The sequence below is a fragment of the Diabrotica undecimpunctata genome, chromosome 6 (genome assembly GCF_040954645.1).
Source record: "Diabrotica undecimpunctata isolate CICGRU chromosome 6, icDiaUnde3, whole genome shotgun sequence".
NCBI classification, from domain to species: domain Eukaryota; kingdom Metazoa; phylum Arthropoda; class Insecta; order Coleoptera; family Chrysomelidae; genus Diabrotica; species Diabrotica undecimpunctata.
The window spans coordinates 93,575,799-93,599,482 of NC_092808.1; the positions used below are offsets into that span (position 1 = coordinate 93,575,799).

The 23,684-nt window shown below is 30.8% G+C and overlaps 1 protein-coding gene across 3 annotated transcripts in view; it reads right to left on the bottom strand.

Annotated features, from left to right (window-relative positions):
• Positions 1 to 1,933: 1,933 nt before the first annotated feature.
• The window catches only part of LOC140443562 (DNA damage-regulated autophagy modulator protein 1-like), a 60,223-nt gene continuing 38,472 nt past the window's right edge, over positions 1,934 to 23,684 (bottom strand). For 2 of the 3 annotated variants that reach the window (XM_072534892.1, XM_072534890.1), the window contains exon 5: positions 1,934 to 2,271. In XM_072534892.1, coding sequence (XP_072390993.1) covers positions 2,087 to 2,271 — 185 coding nt within the window. In that variant the 3' untranslated portion in view covers positions 1,934 to 2,086. The remainder of the gene's footprint in view (positions 2,272 to 23,684) is intronic. The other variant, XR_011951235.1, reaches the window with a different exon arrangement.

Sequence of the window (23,684 nt, forward strand, 5' to 3'; positions counted from 1 at the left end):
TTTTCTATAACTTCTACTTTCTTTCGCCAGGAAAGATTATTTCATAGAAGACCAACATCTCAGCTTTTCTTAGAAAGTAGGCTGGATTGTTCGACAATAGAAACTAATTTCTTTGTTAAGAGGAAGGGTTTGTATTTAACTAATTAAAGATAATAAGAGCAAGGAACATATGGTGAGCTATTTCGTTGTTGAGAACAGGCATGACAAATCGCTCGTTGGTTATGGGTTATTTTTAAGGCATCTTTCAATTTTGGCTGTTTTTATTGTAGCTAACAACTTTTTTCTTTTTGCATTCTTAATAAAACGTCGGTAACGTGGTCGGTAGAGGATATCTTTAGGACAAAAGTGTGTACTTCAGATAAATCGTCCTGCTAGTATCTCTAACATCTTTACTTTTTATGAAAATTCGTGTTAATCGAGAAGTTTTGCAGTATGAATTTAAAAAAAAAATAACTAGACGAAAATCTTTAGTAACTTCAATAACTTTCAATGGTTTATTCTGTCGCATGTGGCAGTACAAATTTAATATAAGCCACCCCTGTAATTTGTTTTCTACCGTTCGGATCCACCGTCTATATGCTGTATCAAATTTATTATTTGGCCTAAGCACAGCTTTCCCGTCCTGAATTTAGCTTGTTTTGGTATTATTGTATTGTCGATAGTTTGAAAAATGCTGTTTAGTATCACCCTATTAAAAACTTTGACTAGATGGGACAATAAAGAAAGTCTTTTTGTCTCTGCTGCTTCCTTGGTTTTAAAAATACAGTTACTTGAGATTTTCGTCTTTTCATGAATATATTATTTATACGCAACAGCTAGTTAAGTGTGGTTATTATTAAATTAGTCACAGATCTTAAGTCGGGTACAATAAACATCTACAAGCTAGCACAAGAATCTGTATTTATAAATCGACAATGAGGTAAAATATAACCTATATTACAAGACTAGCCTGCAATTTCAGCACCGTCTCTTGTAATTCTGAGACTTTTTGTCTTAGTATTTTGATTTTCTCGTCCTTTTCCTGCACCAGCTTTTTAAATTCGCCAGTTTGACTTTTCGTCTTAGCTGCTCTGGTGTATTCTTAGCCTTTTAGTCGATGTGGGGTAATGTCGTTATCTATGGTATCCTATGCTCGTTCCTTGGGTCAGCTATTACTATTTTGCTTGGTTTTTGGCAGTTTGAACCCCCCATCACTCCTGGCGTCTCTTTATGGCATCTCGTCGGTTTCTTCGTAGTCATCCGCCGAAAGACTTTCAAAGATATTATAGTGCGTTTTTAAACTTGTGGGGCTGAGAATAGCCTGTCGGCTTGGATGTGATCGTGAACTATCAAGTGGCATGATGGATGGGATTCCTATTTTTATACTGCCAGTGACGGTATAAAAACATGTTCTGTTAAATGCATAGGTGTACTCTAAGATGAGAGTATATTATCGTCACAAACCTATCGTCTCCCCAAAGTACAATAGGTAAGCACAGATTATTTTAGGTCCATTATGTCTTTGCGAATGGAGAGTATAGACTGCTTGATCCGGTAAAGCTTTTCACTTGCACCCCCATTCAATTTATACTAATTAAATCTAAACGTTTTAGTCAAGTGTATATAGTCAGTGTGACAATTAGGATATGCCACTCTACAAAAGAATACCCGGAAATAAACATGACAAATATACACTCGCAATTAGTATCTCCACTAACCAATAAAGAAATAGAAAAAGTGTTGTAAAGAAAAAGCTTCTGGTGAAGATCGTAACTCCATTAAACGGTGGATGTTGAATGCTTAAGAAACGTGAATTTAGAGTAAAAGTAAAAGAAAAAATTGGTTGGAATATGAAATGCAGTGATCGCATTATTCTTTAAAAAAATAATAATAATACTAAGAATATAGTTGTACTTAAATAAAATAACAAAAATGAATGCACAGTAAAACGAAACAGTAATAATACTTTATTAAAAAAGGTTTTAAAACAAATTTAATAAATAAAAACTGTAAAACATATAAAACATTTTATGATAGTTCTTTCCATATCTTCCTCCACTAATTATAGAAGAACAGTATTTTAAAAATTTTAAATTAATATTGTAACTTATGCATCAGCAACCACATCCTTAATACTTATCGGCGGTTCATTAAACTCGATTGTCCTGAATTCGTAAAAATAGGTGACAACGTGCAATACTGTACTTATCACCAATATATATTCCGATACTGCACTAGCTATGTGAAATTCGTATCCCCCATCTTCTTGTTTCCATTTAGTCATGTCAGTTCCTAAAACATAAACACAAGTAAGATAGGTTTGTTTAAGAGCCATTTATTTCTGGTATTATTGTATAACATTTTTGTTTTTGGTTTGATTTGTTTTGTAAATATACTGTAATACAATATTATATATAGTCTACTAACAATTATTTTATAAAACCCAATACAGTCCAAAGCAATATTAATGTAATACAATATAAATATATATTGCGATAAAAAAATCTTCTAAAAATGAATTTGCAGTATAAGTATATTCCATGTGCATTTTTATAGGAGCACTTTTACTTTCTAAATTTTCAAACAATCGATATTTGTTCTTTTTTAAATAAAAACATTGCTTAGAATTATAGAAAGATTTTCCTGAAATTGTAATAAGAAATTCAAAATAGGAACAAGGTTATAGCTGTATTTATAACGGTAGGCATCTGAGCTAAAACTCGTTTGTATACAACACAGCGCGCCCCTTTCACCTGTGCACCTGCAGCTCGCTTTCTAAAACTTATAAATCGAGCACAAGTTTTATGTTGTTGAAATTTATCGAAAATTATTGTTTTAAAAATCGGAAAAAATACCTGGATCTGGTGGTCATTTATTCTTCTTCGCGTGCCGTATCAGAATTATCCGACGTTGGCGATCACCATTGCGAAGGCTTCTCGATCTTCTGCAATATGAAATAATTGTCCTGCATTTGTTATCTGTGTCCATTCACGAATATTTTTTAACCAAGAAACTTGTTTTCTTCCTACACCTCTACGGCCCTCTATTTTACCTTTAAGGATAAGTTGTAATATTTTATATCGACTTCCCCTTACTATGTGTCCCAGATAAGACATTTTTCGATGTTTAACGGTCTTTAACAGTTCTCTATCTTTGTTGACGCTCCTTAGTACTTCTTAATTAGTTTTCCTTGCTGTTCAAGGTATCTTCAGCATTCGTCTATGAACCCACATTTCCAATGCTTCAATTTTGTTCATGATCGATACTTTTAGCGTCCACACTTCTGTACTATACAAAAGTACCGACCAAACATAACACTTAACCATTCTTTGGTTTAGTTCCAAACTGAGATGATTATTGCAAAGCAATGACTTCATTTTCATAAAAGTAAATTTAGTCATTGCTATTCTACGTTTTATTTCTATGTCTGGATCTAGTTGGTCCGTTATCAAAGTTCCCAAATATGTCATTTTGTGAACTTTCTCAACTTGGACTCCGTTTAATTGAAGCTTTGCATCGGGATGTGGGTCACGACTAAACACTAAACATTTGGTTTTGTTTGTCTCCTACCTCGTGAATACGATCAAGCAGAATTTGGAGACCTTCAATATTATCTGAAAGAATTACTGTATCTTCTGCATATCTAATCACATTAATTAGTTCCCCTTTGATTTTTATTCCATATGGTTGTCTCTCAAGTGCCTTTTTAAATAACTGGTCCAAGTAAACACTGAACAATGTCGGCGACAAAATGCAACCTTGTCTGACTCCTCGTTGTATGGAGATTTCATCGGTGTAGTTATCTTCAATTTTTACGATAGCAGTTTGATTTCAGTACAAATTTTTAATGACACGAATATCTTTGTCATCTATTCCGATATTCTTCAGTATTTACAATAATTTTACATGCTGTACTTTATCGAATGCCTTTTCGAAGTCCTTGAAACATGCAAATACATCTTTTCTTTGGTCACGGGCCTCCCTGGTTCCCATAGCAATTCTAAAACCAAATTGGGTATCTTCGAGATATTCTTCGCATTTGCGTCTAATTCTGTTGTGAAGTATTCTTAGGAAAATTTTAAGAGTGTGGCTCATTAGGCTAATTAATCGATATTCTGAGCATTTTCTCAAATTGTTTTTTAGGTATTGCGACAAAGATAGATTTGAGCCAATCTGTGGGAATCACTCCGGTGTTATATATTGAATTAAAAAGTCTTACTACTACTTTTATGTTATCATCCTCTATTAGTTTCAGCAACTTAGTTGGTGTATCATCTGGACCACAAGCTTTTCTAATTTTAGCATTATCTATAGCGTGTTCTACCTCACATTTCATAATTTCTGGGCCGTCAGTACAGTTTTGGTAGAATTGTGGAGGAGGAGGAGGAGAGGAGGAGGAGAGGGATGTGTTTAAGCCGATTCTGGCAGCTTCGGAAACTCTGATAATTCCATAACAATAAGTTATTGACAAGTATTGAATGTATTTTACAATAATGTGAATAATATTTATAAAAGTATATTGTATAATTAAGCTCCCTTTTTTCTCTATCAATAAATATTCTCTTCAATATTAGTTAATTATTTTCTATTTCAGCTTTAAAACTCATTCTATTTATTTATTTCATTCCATTTTTTCATATGTTTACAGTGTTATTTTTTTTTTACCCATACTCTTTCGCTATTTTTATTAAAAAGCAAATTTTAGTTGGCAGCAGAGAAACCATCGCGTCCAAATGATAAATATTCCAATGACGCCTATCCTTATGTAGAAGAGGGTTCGAATGTAAATAACATTTACCAAGAAGAAAGAGATAGGTATAACTTTCGATGATCAAAAAGGCTCGAAACTGCTCTCGATCATGTGCGAAGACGCCAAATCTCAAGACAGAAAACTCTTCCTCTTAATGGTTACTCTCTTCATCAGCAATTGAGAACTGCTCCGTTGGATATGTTCATAACGAATATGAAGATAAAGTTGCCGCCTTCTGGAGGTTGGGTAAGGTTTTAATAATGTATTAACCTTTTCAGTGATGAGGAAATTTATTTTCAATTAACTTAAAATTTGAAAAATTATTTTTCTAATCGAAATATTTAAATATCAAAGTAAATATAAATAAAAATTTTGAAGTTTAATAACTATTAAGGAATAATAATTATGACCTTAAGAGACATTTTCTATTGTTTAAGGAGTTTTATTTTCTTAAAAGCAAGATCTGATATAAGAAATAAGTGATATAAATTAAATAAAAACCGAGTGTATATATATATATATATATATATATATATATATATATATATATATATATATATATATATATATATATGGCCTAGGAGGACAAATTCGTTAAACTTTCCGTGCTCGGATCGGCATTAGTATTTATTTATTTATTTATTTATTTATTTCAACGGTAGAACCATTTACAAGACATTTTAAACATAAGAGGGATTCCAATAGAAAAAGTAAAAAAATACAGATATCTTGGTACAGTTATTAATGAAAATAACGAGTATACAGAAGAAATAAAAATGAGAATTGGATAAGCTAGAGCAACATTTAATAAGATAAGAAAAGTATTATGCAGTAGAGACCTTAGTTTGCAACTCATAATAAGAATATTACGTTCGTGTTTTCGGTGCTGCTGTATGGGGTGGAAGCCTGGACCTTAAAGAAAGAGGTGAGCGATCGACTTAAAGGATTCGAGATGTGACCTACCGAAGAATATACCGAAAAATAAGTTGGGTAGACCGAATAACAAATGTTGAAAAATGACAAAGGAAATGAAAATCATGAATACGATTAAGATAAAAAAGTTACAATATCTCGGCCACGTTATAAGAGGGTGTTGCAACCACGCAACCTTTTGTGTTGCTGCAAACCATAATGCAGGGAAAACGAAGTATTGGGAGAAGACGCATCTCCTGGCTCAACAATCTGAGAAAGTGGTATAATTGCAGTTCCGTCGACTTGTTCAGAGCTGCAATCTCAAAAGTGAAAATAGCTGTTATGATTACCAAACTCCTTAAAGGAGACGGTACCTAAAGAGAAAAGATCATGTACAATAAACATCAAAACAATAACAAGGAAACAAGTAAACAGTTAAAATTTGTAAAAAACAGTATACCAAATCACAAAAGTTAAATATATATATATATATATATATATATATATATATATATATATATATATATATATATATATAGATGTATATATAATTATATATATATATATAATTATATATATATATATATATATATATATATATATGTATATATATATATATAAAGTATATCACATATCTAGATTAATAATTAGATGCTTAAGTTGCCTTTTGAAAGTATTAATATTTGGGCAGAAAGGATTAAATAGGAGGTCATTGCAAGAGCTGATCATTCTCGACAAGGGAAAATGACGAGCATAATGAGTCCTATGTAAAGGAATATAAAAGAGTGCAGTGTGTCGAGTTCTATGTATTGTGTTTAAGTGTACATTGGCTAACAACGAGGGACAATTAATAACGTTGTTTAGAATTTTAAACAAAAATAACATATCAGCTCTCAACCTGCGGTTTTTAATGTAGCAATGTTAAATAGAGACATTATTATAGAATAATCTATTAAATAATTTTCAGTATTTTTTATATTGATATGTGCTTTAAAAGCTAAAGATCTTAGAAACTTCCTCTGAACGCTCTCCAATCCATCAATGTATACTTGATGAAATGGGAACCAAACAACAGAGCAGTATTCAAGACCTGAGCGTACCAGAGAGCAATACAACAATTTGAATACTTTAGGTGAAAGATCATGACTGTTACGATAAATAAAAAAGTAAAAAAGATTACGAAATCCTGTTTCTTTAATTTTAAGAAAATGGCTATTGGAAAAATCCAATAATACACCCAAATCTCTTATCTCAGTAACTGAATCCAAGAGTACATCATTAAGAACATATCTATTAGCTATTAGATTATTCATACGACCAAATGAAATACAAGAACATTTAGATGGATTTAAGCCTAAACCATTTTGTTTTGACCATAAACATATTTTTTTTACTTCATCTTGCAGGGGATCTCCATCCGATTTATTAGGTATACAACGAGATAACTTAAGATCATCAGCAAACAGCAGGAAGTGTGAGTTTTTGATAGGCTTACCAATGAGACCCTTGTGGTACACCAGAATAACAATGGAATTCTTTTGAAATATAATTGTTAATACGAACTTGCTGTGCACGTCCCATCAGAAAACTTTTAATCCAATTAACAATAGGGTCACCAAAGTCAGATGCATGAAGTCTCTGGACCAAAAGATTATGATTAACTTGGTTAAAGGCCTTTGAGAAATCAGTGTAAACGCTGTCGTCCTGAATTTTATTCTCAAATGCACCCAACAAGTATTGTTGGTAATTGACAAGGTTTGTTACTGTTGACTTCCCGTTAGAAAATCATGTTCATCAATAATTATGTTTCTGCAAGCCCAGGTGAGATTTATCGATACAACTTTATCAAGAAGTTTCGGGATTGCTGATTGAATAGTTATACCTCTATAATTGTTAACACACTCGCGATTGCCAGATTTATAGATAGGTGTAAGAAAACTATTTTTCCAATATTGTGGAAATATATTGATAATAATGAAAAATTGAAAATTTGTTGTAAAGGTTTACAAAAGGAAAAAATACAGTTCTTAATCAGACCCTGAAGAATATGCAGTTTTTAAACAATATTATTCCTGTCATCTTCAAACAACTCTGATATATACAGCTTCCATTCTTTTCTTATTTCGTGCTCATTTACAATAATTTTGTTACTATTGTCAACGAGTACAGAGAGAACTCGTTTTTTAAATATGTTACTCATTTCTGTTAGTTTTTTGTGCATATTAAATAAGTCGTGTTTAGATATTACATCCTCCATTTCGTCGCACCTTTCTCTCATCCATTTTTCTTTGGCTAATTTGATCTCCTTTGTTATTCTTCTCTGCAGGTGTCTATATTATATTTCATATTATATTTCATTAGTATTCACTCCATAGTTCTTCTGGGTCTTCTCCGATGTTTTTTATTCTATTGTTAAATTCTTTTTTAATATTATGTTGTATGTTTATATCGTCAAAGTTAAGTACATTGGTTTTGGTTTTTGTCGCTGAATTCGTTTTAACCTTAGTTTAATATCTGCTACAAGTGGTTGATGATCAGATCCAATATCTGCCCCAGGAAATGTAGTAACTTTTGACGGTCATTTATAAGGCAGTCAAAATAAGGGAACGCATTAAAATAAGCATAATATGAAAAGAAAATGCAAATGCAATCAATTTACTGCAGAAAACAATTCTAAATTACTTATTTCCTCATCAAAATTGGAAATAAAAACAAAAATTGGAATAAAAATTGAATAAATGACAACGAGTTCGTTGAAAAATATTGACGAAGTTCATATTGCTTAAACCAATAGAAGAAGCAGCAAGACATCAAAAGAGGGCAGAGTTATGAATATCAAAGGTTTGACCGACCATTTACAGCTTTTACTGGACAGTTAGGGCATCCAATATGTAGCAGGAATCGCTGATTAGACTAAAAAAATAAATCCACAAGGAAAATAATTCCTGTAGCTGGCTGTATACCACGTATAACAAAAGAGGTTAGTCTTTGTATGTGGGTATATTTTATTATTTTAATAAAATATACCCACATACAAAGACTAACCTTTTAAAAAAATAAATATTTTATTTTTTTATGTATTTTCCTGACTATTTTATTCTATAAAATGACCATAAAAATACTTTAAACGCGTTTTTCTAGAAATAAAATTTTTCAAAACTGGAAAACGTTTTTTCTTAAAATTTACTACACCAATAAACCATAAACCATATTTAAACCATATTACTTTATATATAGGAATACTAAATAAACCTCTAAAAAGTAAAAAAAAACATCCCACCTTTTTAGTACAAGGGTAAATTCACCCCAAAAACAAGCATTTTTTTTTAACTTTTTATAAAATCGCGTATAAAGGCCTTAAAAATATTGTTAAGAAAGTTCCGTAAGATTTATCCCACATAGAAAAGTCCCTTGACGAAAAAGAAGAAGAGAACATTCAAGAGGACATCGAACATTTATGAAATGTCTAATGAAGTTTGGAACGCCAGAAAATATATATATATATATATATATATATATATATATATATATATATATATATATATATATATACATATATGTATATATATATCTATATATATATATATATATATATATATATATATATATATATATATATATATATATATATATATATATATATATATATATATATAATGAACCAGAAGTATTTGCTGACAACGTAAGGAAGTAAACGTTAAATATTGGGTTTGCAGCAATAAAAAATGAAACGTGTACTCTTTTAAATTTTTATTCCAAGCTTTCGGACATTGGTTATGTCCTTCATCAGGGAGCTACAAATGTGATGAATAAATTGTTGGCGTTGGTATAATTAATTAAAAAATTCACTACTTACAAACTTAATGAGGTTGTATCAACGAAGATGTATTATAATGTTGATAAAATTTATCACAGTCTCTCATCTTTTTTCAATATACAAAACCTATTTTTATGTTTAAAAATTTAAAAATTACTGTACATCCAAAAACACTTAATTATTCTAAATACATACATGACATTATTCTGACAAAATTCTTTTAAATGTCAATTGATAAATTATTGTTTGTGTTATTATTGCATTTATCTAGTAGTAACAAATAGGAGAACATTTCATTTAGATGACAATATCCTTTCTATGATTCATTGCATTGTTATTTTGGCAAATGTAGGCCATTTCAAGAAAAAGTCTTTTGGTGATGTTACTTTCCTGTTCTACTACTTTGATGTTATTATAATCTACCTGATACCCATTTTTAAATGCATGATCACCCAATGCACTTTTTTCAGGATGCAGTCTATTATCTGACTTGTAAGATGTAATGCGGTCTTTAAGGCATCTTGATGTTTGACCATAGTATACTTGTTCACATGATCCGCACGGTACAGTAAACAACATCCGTTAAAGACAAGAGTGCGGATCAACATTAAATTACAGGAAAGTAACATCACCAAAAGACTTTTTCTTGAAATGGCCTACATTTGCCAAAATAACAATGCAATGAATCATAGAAAGGATATTGGTCATCTAAATGAAATGTTCTCCTATTTGTTACTACTAGATAAATGCAATAATAACACAAACACAATTTATCAATTAACATTTAAAAGAATTTTGTCAGAATAATTTCATGTATGTATTTAGAATAATTAAGTGTTTTTGGATGTACAGTAATTTTTAATTTTTTAAACATAAAAATAGGTTTTGTATATTGAAAAAAGATGAGAGACAGTGATAAATTTTATCAACATTATAATACATCTTCGTTGATACAACCTCATTAAGTTTGTAAGTAGTGAATTTTTTAATTAATTATACCAACGCCATCAATTTATTCATCACATTTGTAGCTCCCTGATGAAGGACATAACCAATGTCCGAAAGCTTGGAATAAAAATTTAAAAGAGTACACGTTTCATTTTTTATTGCTGCAAACCCAATATTTAACGTTTACTTTATATATATATATATATATATATATATATATATATGTATGTTATATAACATATGTTGACAGTTTGTAGTAGTAGTAGTATTTAAGTTTTTAAAGTTTAGTTTTAAATAACTTTTTACAGGTTTATTTATTAGTTTTAAGTTTCACGAATTGAATTCCGTTGGAACCTAAAAAAAAGTTGTTTCATGAAGGCAGAAAAGTGTAAAAAAAATTTTTTGTATACCCCAAAATATTTTTAATAATAAATAGAAAAAATGATGACCATAAATGTAATAGTTTTTCTTTTGTTTAATATTTAAAAATTGTCTTTTTTTCTAATTTAGAACGTAAAGGTCCCCATAATCGCAAAAAAAATAATATTTGCTTCTCCTAAAAAACCATTAGATATTCTCTTCGGTAGAAACGATTAGAGAAAAGCGTATTATACATCAATAAAAAGGGAGACAATAGAGAATATACAGATCCAATATATAAATATGCAAAAATCGTGGCATGCCAAACAAACGTTGTTTTTTTGGATTATTGATGAATAAAAGATGTATGACTCATATAAGACGGGGAATATCGACATAAAAAATAGAGATTACATGGAGCCGGAAGGGCAGTAAGCTGAATCTTTGGTATTAATGAATACTCTGAGTATTCATAGTTTATGATACTAAGTTTATGATACAGAATAAGCAATGATAGTATCTTGTAAAAAAAGTATTGTTTGGATTATTGATCATAGAATTTAAGTTACATATGATAATAATTATTGAGGCTTTATATATAAATCGGAAGTAGCTTCGTTTCTATCGGAAGTTTCATGATACATGGTGCTCTTGTATTATATATAACTTTTTCTTATAAAAATATTGGCGGCGTCGATGTCAAAGCACAAAATCAGATTTTTTTGTTATTTTGTTCACACCAATTTGTTTAACATTGCAGTAACATCATCCCTAACATTAACGTAAGTAAAAGCAAATATTCTTTTAAAAGAATTTTTCTAAAGATGTAACTTATTTCAATTGATCCATTCCCTACCGACTAAAAATTACGATATTTACTTAAGCCGAATTAAACTGAGAATTATTATTCACATCACGCGCATCATATTAGAGACATCAAGCGTTTGGGCGTTATCGGCATTCAACAGAAATAACAGAAACGCGCGCTGGCGTATAATCGACATCAAATGGTGTCACTTTTCGTGATTTGTTCGTGAACAATAAAGTTACTCCTTTACAGTATCCTGCATAAAATATTTTCTTTTGTTTCTTTCATGTGCAAGTTGCAAGAAAAGAGGCACCTTGTAAATGCGTCTCTCTGTATACTAATAACATTCAAGATGTTGACTTTATATCTCTTGCTTCTTTTCTACAATGTTTCATTTCTATATTATTCTTGCATGAGGTTTTTATGCTTATACTGTAGTAGAGACTAATAGAAAGTATATAGTAAGTAATTAATATTTCTATAAAATACGTTTGTTTGGAAAAATATTAAAGTATATGTGGGGAGTTTTAATAAAAACTACATCCTAGTAATATTCAGCCGACCCTTGCCAAGCTTCCAGTAAGTTAAAATTTGATTTGACGTATGTTGATTGTTTGAAAATAATGAACTATATATATATATATATATATATATATATATATATATATATATATATATTATATATATATATATATATATATATATTGCCTGTACAAGATGGTGTACTGAATCTGCTTCCGAAAAAAACAAAATGTAGTATCTGCTAAAAATCAACTACTTAATGTGATTAGATATGCAGACGATACAGTAATTCTGTCAGATAATATTGAAGGTATCCAAATTCTGCTTGATCGTATTCACGAGACCACGAGGTAGGAGACAAACAAAACCAAATGTTTAGTGTTTAGTCGTGACCCACATCCCGATACAAAGTTTCAATTAAACGGAGTCCAAGATGAGAAAGTTCACAAAATGACATATTTGGGAACTGTGATAACGGACCAACTAGATCCAGACATAGAAATAAAACGTAGAATATCAATGACTAAAACTACTTTTATGAAAATGAAGTCATTGCAATAATCATCTCAGTTTGGAACTAAAACAAAGAATAGTTAAGTGTTATGTTTGGTCGGTACTTTTGTATAGTGCAGAAGTGTGGACGCTAAAAGTATCGATCATGAACAAAATTGAAGCATTGGAAATGTGGGTTCATACACGAATGCTGAAAATACCTTGGACAGCAAGGAAAACTAATGAAGATGTACTAAGGAGCGTTAACAAAAATAGAGAACTGCTAAAGACTGTTAAACATCGAAAAATGTCTTATCTGGAATATATAGTAAGGAGAAGTCGATATAAAATATTACAACTGATCCTTAAAGGCAAAATAGAGGGCCGTAGAAGTGTAAGAAGAAAACAAGTTTCTTGTTTAAAAAACATTTGTGAATGGATTCAGATATCAAATGCAGGACAATTATTCTATATTGCAGAAGATCGAGAAGCCTTCGCAATGGTGATCGCTAACTTTGGATAATTCTGATATGGCACGCGAAGAAGAAGAAGTATCTGCTAAGGACCGGACTGTTAATGGTCTGTATGGATATTCTTAAATATAATTTTTGTCATTATATATGATTAGAAGGAAAAGAACATGATGCTTTTAATTAATATTAAAGAATAAACTACGAAATATTCCAATGACTCGTAGAAATTTATTGTCATCTATAACAAGATGTAACTAAATAATCTAACTTTAATACTTTTCTTACTTTTGGCACCATAAGTTTTCTGAGTCATTAAGATGTCACAAGATTTGCTATAAGATTTGTCAGTTACCTTTAATTAAAACTTAGCGACATTCTCTTAATATCCCTCGACACGATACCAAAATAGTGCTGATAATATAATTGAAATGAATTAACTTGAATTGTTGGTCCAACCATTTGAATGTCATCATACGTTAATAATGGTATGACGAACAAGATAGGTAGCGCGAAATCAATTTTAAATAAAATTTGTTTATCAACTCGACGATAAACATTCGATATTTTTTTATCAGAGTATCCTAACGACAAAAATCAAAATAGGTTTTAACGGTGAAGAGTGCACCTTTTGTATGCACTTTTTGTATTTTGACGCAAATGAAATCAGTCTTTATAAAGGTGTTTACCTAATAAATAAACGTTGCGCATCAATAAGATTTATCACTTTCATTAACCTGTCGTAGAGGATTTTCCATTTCTAAAGTTCAATCTTCAAAAACTATAGCATTAAATTTTGGTTTTCAGTTTTGGCAACAAATATGAGGCATTTCAAATATGCCTAAAAAACGCTGAATTTAAACTTTCACATTACAAACGGTCTTAAACGTTTAAAACTACTTCTTTTGAAATATTCAAGTACTTTTTTCAAAACTACACAACTTCAGCTTCAAACTTCACTCAATGTTGTCTTCGTAAAAGCATTTTCCGTGACGTGCTATTATTTGTAATGTAACATTTTAAATTCTGGGTTTTTTCGGTATATTCCAAATGCCTCATACCTATTTGTTACCAAAACTCAAAATCGAAATTTCATGCTACGGGTTTTAGAGACTAGGCTCTAAGAATGAAAATTCCATAATGACCGGTCAATGAAAGTGATAAATTTTATTGATCTTATGAGAATCGTAAAAAATAGTAATTATCGCGCAACGTTTATTTATTTAACACTTTTATTAAACTGATTTCATTTGAGGCAAAATTCAAAAAGCACTCTTCGCCTTTAAAGTGTATTTTGATCTTTTTATTTAATGATGATTATATTGAATTTAATTTAAAAGATTTTTAACATTGATGTCACGCGCGTAACTGACATTCAAATCGCCGGTTGCTTCAAGCGTTATTTCTGAGAGAATAGTTTAGTCTAAATATTTAGCATAAATATTTATAAATAAAATATAAATAAAATTTTAGCATAAATATTTTTGTTAAGAATTATCTCAGCTACATTTTTTATTTAAAACCTTTTTGTCTACGGGGTACATATTCTTGGTAAATCGATGTTTTGGTCCTTTTTACGTCCCTACAAGGGGGCGTTTTAGAGGGAAGTGAGGGGTAGGAGTGATAAACTTTTTGCTTCATTTTTAAAGTTTCAAAATTGACACTCTTAGCAAAATTCAACTTATTCGTGTGATTTTTAGAGGTACAATCTGTGACGAATGGACTATATGTCGCTCGAATAGCTTTACACGTGCAAGGTTTACGTTGAGCATCAAAAACTAAAATGAAGACTAGATAATAACTTCTGAGTTTCATAAAAGTCAGTTAAAGGGCTGATATCTGTCCAGCCGGAGGCATGTTAGGATTTAGGGAGTGTTATGCAGTAGATTAGATGAGGATATTATAGTATCAATTTGAAGAAGCATGTGATTTTTCTTGGCACATTTTTTAATCTTTACCATGTGTGCAACTTGTATGCAGGTATATGACTACTGTTCAAACAGTTCAGATTTAATTCGGAAACATTGGTTCGTTAATTTACGTTTAAGGTAAGGAATTCTAGGCAGTTTAGAAATTTCTGCGGTTTCCGCCAAACCCGATACTGAAATAAAAAAATATTTTTTAGTAGTTCTATGCTTTATAAAACTGTAAGAAAAAGAACATTTCTTATTATCTCTATGAAAAAGCTCTCATTTTTAGTAAATCCAATATCTGATTAGGTGTACGAGGTGCCGGTTTGACAGATTCCCATTCGTTCAGTATTATTTACGAGTCTAATTTACCTATCACTATGTAATTTCGAAGTGTGTTCCAATGTTTTGTAAGATTACCCAAAGCTTTTCAAAATCGCAGGTTACTAGGTATATATGTAGCGCTAGACGTAAACAATGAGTACTTTTTTTGGCCATTTTAGAAAAACTGAAAATTGCCTTTTTATGGAAATATTTTAAGAAATCTTTATTTGCATACATGTCGTAGATTCCCTAACAAGCTAGGATAATTTGGAGCCAAAAGTGGTAATAAAGTGATAGTGATTACCTTGGCGGCGCTCCCGGAAATAGCCTCTTTTAGGTAATGCAATCGTTAAACATGGCCTACAAAATTATTACTGATTATTAAAGACCTATCCCACTTTGTATATATATATATATATATATATATATATATATATATATATTTAATTTAATACTAAAATTTGAATTTAAATTAGATAAATAGAACTGATAGATTCAATATTCGAACTTAAAACCATTAATGTAGCCTTAGAAATTGTTGAATAAAGTATTTTTAAAAGTTTTTCTTAAAGTTCATCCTTCTGCCTTTGATTACTAAAATTGATGAGATAATCAATTTCGCTTTCACAGACCTACTGTGAACATTGTTATTTAAATCAAAACTCTGCAATTATTATTGATGATTTGTTAACTTTGTCCTAATTATTCAACGCTTTGTACGTAATTGATTTAAATTACATTTTAAATGTCACATTAAATAGTATTTAACACAAAAATAGAGGAATACGAAATGTAATTAAAAATATATAAAATAATAAATGATAAAATGAGGGACTATAAAGGACTATATGGAATATTAGAATGGAGACCATGAGAAGCCAAGGGAAGCTTCGGTCGATCATCTATACGATGGGCTGACCATTTAAGAAGACAAAATAAAAACTGGATAGGAGTGGCGCAAGATAGACGTGATTGAAAACACCAGGAACAGGCTTATGTTCAGTAGTGGACTTTTGGGGCTAATGATGATAATGATAATGATGACTAAAACTTACATTATACTGTACTTGTGTTCTTCGGTTAAGAAATTTGTAGTTTGCTTGTCCTTTCTAACACATCAAAATATATTATTTTGTGATGTTTGTTGAAATTATATATTTATAACATGAAATTACATATTATACTTCAGTCGTTAGAGACAAAAATGCAACTGAACCTTTAAAAAGGTTTATAATAACAAGCTAAATTTTCCTGGGACTGTCAATTTTTAGATAAAAACAAAGATGAACAAAAGTTTATCACTCCTACGTCCAGGTTTCGCCTTAAAACCGCAGGTGAAATCATTTTTTTTATTTGTATCAACTCGATGGTAAAAATTTGATATGTTTGTTCAGTTTTAAAGTCAGTCAGTACAGTTGGTTTTAGAGGTGAAGAGTGCAGCTTTCGGCTGTAATTTTTAGATTTTGCCGCAAATAAAATAAGTTTATATAAAGCTGTTAACTTTCCCTAACTGGCGCGCGGACTCACAGTCTGCAACGAAATGTTTTTCAATTTTATTTTAATTTCACCCACCAACACAACAGCCGCGCTCTGTATTCATTGATCAAGTCTAAACGTGTTTAGTGTATCGTATTACCTACATACGTGCATTGGTTTGTTTTTGGTAGCAAGTTGCAGAGCGATAGTCCGACGCCAGTAAAAATTACATAGGTAGTAATTTCACAGATAAACATATTGAAAGATTTGGTGTATTTTTTTGTATTTCATAAAAGGTAATAAATTGGTTTTATTGACTAATAATATATAGCATTATGTGAAAAAGAGGAAGAACGACTACAGAGACTAATGATAGACTGTCTCTACCATACTGAAGAGGTGGTGAACGACAACGACGAAGACAGCGAAGAGGATATAGTAAAGTTGCAAGAAATATATCCTGATTCTGAGAATGAAATTAAAAATGAATACATAGAAGTCGATCCCTCATAAGTGCCTGACTTGGTTAGAAAAGATAAAAAATTAATTGGGCAAAACACCCCCCTCCCCCTTCACGAAAAAGGGCAGTAAACTTAATAACTCGTATGTTAGTTATTGTAACAGGAGAAAAAATCGACCAAGACCATATTTCTCCAGTAAAAAATGTGCTTAATTCATGTGCCTTAAACATTCATGTGTATGTGGAGAGTGTTATTCTGATAATTTGGTTTAAAGCAGTTCTCTTCTTTATGTATATTTTTGGTAAAACAAATATAATAATAATTTGCAATGCTTGTTCATAAAAAAAACGGGTGTGGCAGTCCAGTGGGACTGCCTACACTTCTATACACGCATTCGCCGTTACAAATTTATTTGTGTCAATCTGCACAATCATTACATATGTAATTCTATAGGTAAGACATATCAGAAAGAGAAACAGAATTAATAACAACTTACTAACAATGAAGGATTGAATCAATATTTTGATGAAAATGTATATTTTTATTTTCTTATATGTATGAAAGGAGTTGAATGCAAATTTTTTTACACATACTCTGCAGTAAAATTCATTGTTTATTTTGTTATTATTATAATAATACAATTGTGTTTTTATCTTATTCAGCATTTGTGTTTGGGCATAAAATGTTATGAGTATTATTGTAGATATGCTTTTCTCGATATGAACGGTCTTTTAGCAAAGCAAGTTCCATATACAAGCTAGGCTTTTGCTTATATTTAGTACAAGTTTGTTTTTCGTTGTTAGAAAAGTCTTCTAATTTTATTTTAGAAAACGGTAAAATTATATTTAAAATACCAAAATTTAGACCTAAAATAATACAATATAAATTAAACTGCCATATTAATAAGTATTTAAAAATGACAATAATATACATAAAAAAATACACTACAATACAGTGCAACATAATTCCATATAATAATACAATACAAATTAAAATGCAATATCCACTATACACTACAATACAGTGCAACATATCACATAAATAATAATATTAATAAATATTTTATTATATGTATAATATTGTATGTATATATATCTTTATATAATATATATATATATATATATATATATATATATATATATATATATATAAATATATAATATTAAATTAGATATACAAAAGGAACATTTTTATATTCGAGCGAGGAAGAGAGAGAAAATATATCTTCTGTCTCTCTCTTACTCATTATCTTACATATGTAATGATTTCACAGATTCACTCCCATACAAATTTCCAACGTGGAGCGCGCGTATAGAAGTATAACTTCAAAAGTTCGCATGTACTAAATATATCGCGCTTTTCACGTGCAAAAAGGTATGCGGACTCATAGTCCGCCGCCAACATTGGTGCACAGAAAACGAGCGCCAGTGACGGAAGGTTAAATAAATAATCGTTGCGAGATTTTTGCCATTTTATACAATTCTCATAAGATCAATAAAATGTATCACTTTCATTGACCAGTAACTATGGAATTTCAATTGCTAAAGCCTAATCTTCAAAACCTATAACATGAAAGTTTGATTTTGGGTTTTGGTAACAAATATAAGGCATTTAAAATATGCAGAAGAAACGCTGAATTCAAACTTTCACATTATAAACGATGTAAAACGTTTAAAACTCTTTCTTTTCGATTATACAAGTACGTTTTTCGAAACAACACAAGTTCAGATACAAATTTTATTTAAAAAATTAAATTCGCTCGCGTTACTGACATTCAAAATCGCCGGTTGATTCAAGCGTTGTGTCTGAGAGGACGGTTCATTCTACAGAAAAGATATTAATAAACATTTTTGTTGAAAATTATCTCAGCTACATTTGTTTAAAAAAATGTTTGCTACGATGTACAGATTCTTGGTAAATCGATGTGTTCCGTTTTTCCCCACTACAAGGGAGGTTTTAGGGTGAAGCCCGGGGGTAAAAGTGGCAAAATTTTTTGCATCGTTTTGATCTCCCAAAATTAACATTCTCAGCAAAATTCAGTTTGTTTGTCTAGTTTTTAGAGATCAGCTCTCTGACGACTGGACCATTTATTATATCAGATCTTTAATCATTTATGAAGTTCTTAATTGTTATTTTCAAAATATTTTAAGTTAAAATGTATTTTTCTTGTAACATGATTTGTTTTGATGCTATTTTGTGCAATAATATATTTACGTTTTTGATCATATAGTTTAATATCTATATTTATTTAATTAGTTAGAAATGGTCATAGTCAATTAAAAACATGACATAAACCAGATATTAATTATGGTCAAATAATATGTACAATTGAAAAGAGAACAGCAAAACGAAAGATTAGATTGTGGAGATTTATTATTAGACTTTGCTTTCTATTAAAGGTAAAAAATGTACATTTTTAACCTAAAATATTTTAAGTTACACTCAATAACTTTGTAAGACACGATTTAAGATAAATGGTGAATGATATTCTAAGAAATTCCAGGTTTCTTTAATTTAATTATTGAAATTTGGTTGAAGTAAATCATTCATTTGGGTGTCGATCCCATATTTTTTGATTTGTGATAAATTTAGAAAGCGATGTGGTCACTGCTGATGACCCATAAAGCAGATCACTTCATTTAACATATCCAAAGTTTTAACAAAAACATGTCCTTCTGTATGAGGACAAGTGTGGTATCTTGTTGGAAAACAGTTTAAATAAACTCCCAGAAGTATAGTCAATTAGTCCAATAGTGCATTAGGTTTCACGTGTAATTAGTTGCATTCACATCTCTATCATAAAAATCTAAACAGTGTCCCAAGAAATACACCATTTATTAATTTATTTAGTTAAAATAAATACAGATTTAAATCAGGAAGCTCAGTGCTCGAAACGCACCAAGTATTGACATAATAAATCAGTTGCCAAAAAAGGGATAATATGAATCACTTATATGTTTAATAACATCCTGAGACTAACATATTGGCATAAACAACTAAATATTTCTAAATAATATTAATTCAAAAACCAAGAAAAATCTACAATAAAACTGAATTTATGTTTCAGTACGATTGCTTTCTGTTATCGCCAAACTTCCTGAATGACTTTTTCTATTAGATAATATCAGATCCAGTTACCGATGATTGGATCCCAAAACACCAATTTGGTTTTGAGCGAAATAGAAAAAGTTTCACTAAATACAGAGAAAAAATGTGTCTTTAAGAGCAGGATTGCCAAATATTATTAAACCTATTTATTAATTATATCTATGTATAATTATTTTAAAAATACAAAAAGTGAAATAAATTGACCCTATGTTAATGTTAAAAAAGAAAACCGCCGAAGAAGCTATATAAGGAGCTTGCATGTAATATTAATTTTTTGACATTTAAATCTGCAAATCCATGATAATTTAATATTTATAAAGCGCAACATCCCTTGGAGGTTTAGGACTAAATATGGTTTTGTTTTAATTATTTTAATTCCAGTTCCTCCTATCCGATGTTTTTTATTTCCATATCATATATCTCAATGTTACTTCTTTGTCAATCTTCCCAACCGCTGATCTTCTACTTTTTTTATTTTTGTCTACCTTATCGTATTTTCTGCGCTTTCATTACAGTCGTTATTTTTGGCTGTTATTTCGTTTACTGGATTATTTCGTTTATTATTCCTTGCTTTGTAGGTATTTCTATTACTATGTGATAATTTACAATTAATTAGTTGTTTCCATTACTAACTTCGTTTGTATTTACCAGTTACGTAAAATCATTTTGTCAATTCCTCATTATTTTTGTGGTTTATTTAGTAACATCCCTATATCTCCTTTTTGAGAAATTTTCCTTCAATCACTTTAAGTTTATTGTCATTGCATTTTAAAATTGAAGAACTCTTTCTGCAAAATAGTATTCCTTTTTAATTAATATTTACGTCGTTACAGGGGACGTGTTCTATTTAGACAGTATCTAGAATAATATATGAGAGCAAAAGCTTTCAGGATAATCAAAACAAAGTAGGCTTTTCTTCACAGAAACCCATATGAAAGGCAACAGTCACAGATTTACCAAATTATTAAATTTGAGATATTCGGCGGATAATACCGATTTTCTTGGAGGATAAAGGGTAGAATGCCAAAATATGAAGTTGATTCCAGTTTACTTCAAATAGTCCCTTCTACTCAAATCCGACTCTCACCTTCACGCTGGTGTCCCCTGTAAACCGAGCAACCCAACTGCAGATTCGGTATTCAACCAGGTGGAAAGTTGGGTCGGGAACTGACGAGAGAGGGTGAAATGGCCCTCTAAAACTACCCAAACCTGTAAAAAACTTTTTGTTATGAGAGCTACAAAGAAAGAAACCGGACTGTCTAAGCTACGACGAACTCGCAAAAGAAGTAAGGATAATGATTTAAAAATTTGCACGTGGAACGTAAGAAGCCTTTATTAGCCTGGAGCCACAGCTCTGCTCATAGAAGAAATTAATAAAGCCAAAGCAGATATCATTGCTTCACAGGAAATGAGGTGGACTAGCTTAGGCATCCTGAAAAAAATAACTGCAATATTTACTACAGTGGACATCCTACTCAACACGAATTTTGTACATGATTTATTGTAAGCAGCAAGGTCAAACACAGTGTAATCGATTTTAAAGCTCTTGATCATAGGACATGTTGAATAAGACTTAAAGGCAAGTTCGCTAATATTAGCATTATTAGCGTCCATACTCCAACGCAAGAAAAAGAGGATGATGAAAAAGTCATGTTCTATGAGGTACTAGACCGAAAGTACGATAAGTGCCCAAAGCTGACATCAAAATAATAGCAAGAGACTTTAATGCCAAATTTGGAAGAGGGAATATATTTTCGCCCACCATGGGAACCATGGGAAAAGAGAGCCTACACGTAGATTCTAATGATAACGGTCTCAGAATCATAAACTTTGCGATGTCTAAGAACATGGTAATAGCTGGGACACGTTTTCCCTATAAAGATATACATAAGGGAACTTGTAAATCTCCTGATAATGAAACGATTAACCAAATAGATCATATAATCATCGATGCACGACACTGCTCTAACTTATTAGATGTTAGGTCTTTTAGAGGAGCAAACATAGATAGTGATTACTATTTAGTTAAAGCACGATTTAAAGAGAGAATATCCAATTTAAAAAAGGAGATCGGTTGAAGGAGAAAAAAACTGACATTAATAAACTAAAAAATCCCGACATTGCAAATGTATACAGACAGCAAATAGAATATCAAATAACGACAAAAAACTTAGAAGAAGAAGACATTAACCAACTAAGGGCAAATATGCGAGATATTGTGTTACAGAAAACGTTTAAAATATTGGGTAAAACCAAGTCAGAAAAAAGAAATCATTTGTTTGATCATGAGTGCGAAATGGCTACAAACAGAAATAACCCAGCATATCAAAAAATCATCGACGCAGGCTGTACACGCAAAAAAAAGAGTATAGACGTCGTAGAAGAGACGAAAAACGTATCCATCAACGTAAGAATAGGGAATACGAAGAGAACACTCTCAATGAGATACAAAGTTTATTTGATAAAAATGAAACAAGGAAATACTACAAATCCTTAAATAATAGCCGTCGGGAGTTTAAACCATGATTCAAAATTTGTAAAGACACTAACAGTGAAATTTTACATGATAAAAACTCAGTTCTTAACAGATGGGCACAACATTTTAGCGAACATCTAAATATAAACGATATTGAAGGAGGTTACAACATAAAAAATCAACAAAATCTACAACGTCAACTACACAGTGAAGACCCAACAAGAGAAGACGCGTCAAACGCAATTCTAAAACTCAAAGACAATAAAGCCTCAGGAATCAATGAAATCCGTTCGGAAATGTAGAAAAAAAGTTGTTGATCAACTTTTTGCAGCAATCCATATTCTAATAGTACTTATATGGCAGAATGAATTGGTACCAGAACAGTGGCTAAAGGAAATAATATGTCCGTTGCATAAAAAGGGTGGTCAACTGAAGTGTAAGAACTATAGAGGCATTACTCTGTTAGCATCTGCGTATAAAATATTCGGCAATGTATTGTTTGGAAGACTTAAACATTTTACAAAGGATATTGTTGGTCAATACCAATGCGGATTTACTGCGGAAAAGTCAACTACACATCAAATTCAAGCACATCGCAGATGTCAACTTTTTTTAATAGACCGACGCAAATTCTTGCATTCGCAGACCATATAGTTATAGTGGGCAGAAGTATGAGAGACATGGCGCAGTGTTTTACAAGGCTTGTGGACGCGGCAAGTAAATTTGGACTTGTAAACGAGGAAAAAAACCAAATATATGTTGGTTTCTAAAAACTCCTGACATATCCCACAGAGAATTCAAATTAACAACCATACCTTTGAGCGAGTCAAAGAATTCACATATCTTGGATCGCTAGTAAACACAACAAACA